A 4,396-nucleotide genomic window follows, 5' to 3' on the forward strand; every position below is an offset into this window, starting at 1 on the left:
TTTGTGGAGCTATGGGGGACTATGGGGTCTATGGGGTGTCTATAGGGGTGTATGGATGGCCTATGGGCGGTCTATGGGGTGTCTATGGGGTGGCTATGGGGGGCTGTGGGGGTCTATGGGGGGCTATGGTGGGGCTATGGGGGGGCTATGGGGCTTTATGGGGTCTCTATGGGGTGCTATGGGGTCTCTATGGGGTCCTATGGGGCTCTATGTGGTTTCTATGGGAGTCAATGTGGGTCTCTATGGGGTCTCTGTGGGGTTTCTATGGGGTGCTAAGGGGGTCTCTATGGGCTCTATGGGTCTCTATGTAGGGTCTATGGGGTATCTATGGGGCTCTCTGTGGTCTCTATGGGTCTCTATGGGTCTCTATGGGGTCTCTATGGGTCTCTATGGGTCTCTATGGGTCTCTATGGGGTCTTTATGGGTCTCTATGGGTCCCTATGGGGTCCCTATGGGGTCTCTATGGGTCTCTATGGGTCTCTATGGGTCTCTATGGGTCTCTATGGGGTCTCTATGGGTCTCTATGGGTCTCTATGTGTCTCTATGGGTCTCTATGTGTCTCTATGGGATCTCTATGGGTCTCTATGGGTCTCTATGGGTCTCTATGGGTCTCTATGTGTCTCTATGGGATCTCTATGGGTCTCTATGGGTCCCTATGGGTCTCTATGGATCTCTATGTGTCTCTATGGGTCTCTATGTGTCTCTATGGGTCTCTATGTGTCTCTATGGTTCTCTATGGGTCTCTATGGGTCTCTATGGGTCTCTATGGGTCTCTATGGGTCTCTATGGGTCCCACAGCAAACGCGTCATCAACCTGGGCCCGGTTCAGGCCGGAGCCGCGAGCCCGGAGCCGCCAGCAGGGGGCGTGCGCGTGGCCTGCGGGCACTGCGGGGGCCCCTTCCTGGTGAGAGCGCCCCCTGGCGGCGGGGAGGACCCGGGGCGGGGGAAAGAAGGGGGGGAGCCCCATAGATGTGGGTCCCTGCCCCATAGATGTGGGTCCCAGCCCCATAGATGTGGGTCCCTGCCCCATAGATGTGGGTCCCTGCCCCATAGATGTGGGTCCCAGCCCTATAGATGTGGGTCCTAGCCCCATAGGTGTGGGTCCCAGGCCCATAGATGTGGGTCCCAGCCCCATAGATGTGGGTCCCAGCCCCATAGATGTGGGTCCCTGCCCCATAGATGTGGGTCCAGCCCCATAGGTGTGGGTCCCAGGCCCATAGATGTGGGTCCCAGGCCCATAGATGTGGGTCCCTGCCCCATAGGTGTGGGTCTCTGCCCCATAGATGTGGGTCCCAGCCCCATAGATGTGGCTCCCACCCCCTCTATATAGATCCCAGCCCCATGGATGTGGGTCCCAGCCCCATAGATGTGGGTCCCAGCCCCATAGATGTGGGTCCAGCCCCATAGATGTGGGTCCAGCCCCCTATATATGGATCCCAGCCCCATAGATGTGGGTCCAGCCCCATAGATGTGGGTCCAGCCCCATAGATGTGAGTCCAGCCCCCTATACATGGATCCCAGCCCCATGGATGTGGGTCCAGCCCCATAGATGTCGGTCCCTGCTCCATAGATGTGGGTCCAGCCACATAGATGTGGGTCCAGCCCCATAGATGTGAGTCCAGCCCCCTATACATGGATCCCAGCCCCATGGATGTGGGTTCCAGCCCCATAGATGTGGGTCCCAGGCCCATAGATGTGGGTGCCTGCCCCATAGATGTGGGTCCCTGCCCCATAGATGTGGGTCCCAGCCCCATAGATGTGGGTCCAGCCCCATAGATGTGGGTCCCAGCTCCATAGATGTGGGTCCCAGGCCCATAGATGTGGGTCCCTGCCCCATAGGTGTGGGTCTCTGCCCCATAGATGTGGGTCCCAGCCCCATAGATGTGGCTCCCACCCCCTCTATATAGATCCCAGCCCCATGGATGTGGGTCCCAGCCCCATAGATGTGGGTCCCAGCCCCATAGATGTGGGTCCAGTCCCATAGATGTGGGTCCAGCCCCCTATATATGGATCCCAGCCCCATAGATGTGGGTCCAGCCCCATAGATGTGGGTCCAGCCCCATAGATGTGAGTCCAGCCCCCTATACATGGATCCCAGCCCCATGGATGTGGGTCCAGCCCCATAGATGTCGGTCCCTGCTCCATAGATGTGGGTCCAGCCACATAGATGTGGGTCCAGCCCCATAGATGTGAGTCCAGCCCCCTATACATGGATCCCAGCCCCATGGATGTGGGTTCCAGCCCCATAGATGTGGGTCCCAGGCCCATAGATGTGGGTGCCTGCCCCATAGACGTGGGTCCCTGCCCCATAGATGTGGGTCCAGCCCCATAGATGTGGGTCCCAGCTCCATAGATGTGGGTCCCAGGCCCATAGATGTGGGTCCCTGCCCCATAGGTGTGGGTCTCTGCCCCATAGATGTGGGTCCCAGCCCCATAGATGTGGCTCCCGCCCCCTCTATATAGATCCCAGCCCCATGGATGTGGGTCCCAGCCCCATAGATGTGGGTCCAGCCCCATAGATGTGGGTCCAGCCCCATAGATATGGGTCCAGCCCCATATATGTGGGTCCAGCCCCATAGATATGAGTCCAGCCCCATAGATGTGGGTCCCAGCCCCATAGATGTGGGTCCAGTCCCATAGATGTGGGTCCAGCCCCCTATATATGGATCCCAGCCCCATAGATGTGGGTCCAGCCCCATAGATGTGGGTCCCAGCCCCATAGATGTGGGTCCAGCCCCATAGGTGTGGGTCCAGCCCCATAGATGTGGGTCCAGCCCCATAGATATGGGTCCAGCCCCATAGATGTGGGTCCAGCCCCATAGATGTGGGTCCAGCCCCATAGATGTGGGTCCCAGCCCCATAGATGTCTCTCTTGCAGTGGGCCGAGCTCTCGGACCGCGCCCTCGCCCGCTGCCCTCACTGCCGCAAGGTGTAAGTGTCACGTGACCCCAAACAGAAGGGGGGCGGGGTTTAAAGCTTAGCCCCGCCCCCCTCTCCCTCTGACGTCACACTTCCCAGGTCCGCCATTGGCCGGCGGTTGCCGCGGCGACGCTGCCTCTGCTGCCTCCTATTGGCTCTGCTCATGGCCGGGGCGGCCGCGGGGCTGGCGGTGAGGGGCGGGGCTTAAAGGGGGCGGGGCCAAAGGGGGGGAGCCGCAGCCAATGGGAGCGGGGCTTGGGGGGGGGGGGAGGGTGCTATGAAGCCCCCTAGGGTAAGGAGGGGGCGTGGCCTAAAGGGAGGGGGCGTGGTTTGAAGGGGCCAATGGGAGTTAAGGGGTGGGGCTTAAAGGGGGCGTGGGCTCTATGGGGCTCTATGGGGAGGGGGCTTCGATGGGGGATGGAAGTGGGAGGGGCTTAAAGGGGTGGGGCTTAAAGGGGGCCAATGGGGGTTAAGGGGTGGGGCTTAAAGGGAGCCAATGGGGGTTAAGGGGTGGAGCTTAAAGGGGGCTTCAATGGGAGTGGGAGTGGCTTGAATGGGGCGGGGCTTAAAGGGAGCCAATGGGCGTCAAGGGGTGGGGCTTGAAGGGGGCGTGGTTTATGGGGCTCTATGGGGAAGGGGCTTAAAGGGAATCAATGGGGGCTGGAAGTGGGAGGGGCTTAAAGGGGTGGGGCTTAAAGGGAGCCAATGGGGGTTAAGGGGGCGTGGCTTATGGGGGGGTTCATCAGGTCAATGGGAGCTTAAAGTGGGAGGGGTTTGAAGGGGGCGTGGCCTATGGTGGTCTATGGGAAGGGGGGCAATGGGGGCTTAAAGTGGGAGGGGCTTAAAGGGGGCGTGGTCTAGATGGACCAATGGGTGTTAAGGGGGCGTGTCCTTGACATGGCCCCGCCCCCCTTCCCTCCTCTCGTCCAATCAGGTGCTGACTTGGGGGGTGTCGCGGAAGCTCCGCCCCCTTCACGCGGGTTGGGCCCTGCTGGGGGCGGGGTCTGGGGCCTGCCTGCTGCGGGCGGCCTATTGGGGCTGCGTGAGGGTGAGCCGCGCCCTGCCCGCCCGCCCCTGATTGGTCGGTTGCGGGTCACGTGGTGCCGGGCGCCGGCTCCCATTGGCTGTCCGCCAATGGGTCATGTGATGCAGTGTGGTGGCTACTGGGGGGGGGGGGGGGGTGCGGCCATGTTGGATCTGCCCCATTGGTGTAGATGGGGGCGGCCATCTTGGATTCACCCCCCACGTGACGGTGGCCATCTTGGATTCGTGCGACACATGGAGGCGGCCATCTTGGACTCACGCTCCCCATGGAGGCAGCCATCTTGTATTCAGCCCCCACGTGATGTCAGCCATCTTGGACTCACGCTCCATATGGAGGCAGCCATCTTGTATTCACCCCCCACGTGATGTCAGCCATCTTGGACTCACGCTCCATATGGAGGCAGCCATCTTGAATTCACCCCCCATGTGATGG

At 60.7% G+C, this 4,396-nt stretch overlaps 1 protein-coding gene across 1 annotated transcript; it reads left to right on the top strand.

The window, feature by feature from the left end:
* Nucleotides 1-775: 775 nt before the first annotated feature.
* On the top strand, nt 776-3,997 carry LOC130604824 (type 1 phosphatidylinositol 4,5-bisphosphate 4-phosphatase-like). Its single transcript, XM_057419728.1, has 4 exons — nt 776-904; nt 2,879-2,931; nt 3,019-3,109; nt 3,854-3,997. The coding sequence occupies exons 1-4, from the start codon at nt 776-778 to the stop codon at nt 3,995-3,997; spliced, it is 417 nt and encodes a 138-aa protein (XP_057275711.1).
* The last annotated feature ends 399 nt before the right edge of the window (nt 3,998-4,396 follow it).

The sequence above is a fragment of the Pezoporus wallicus genome, unplaced genomic scaffold (assembly GCF_028554395.1).
Source record: "Pezoporus wallicus isolate ANWC-B61680 ecotype Strahan unplaced genomic scaffold, APGP_CSIRO_Pwel_v1 contig_14629, whole genome shotgun sequence".
Classification (NCBI taxonomy): domain Eukaryota; kingdom Metazoa; phylum Chordata; class Aves; order Psittaciformes; family Psittacidae; genus Pezoporus; species Pezoporus wallicus.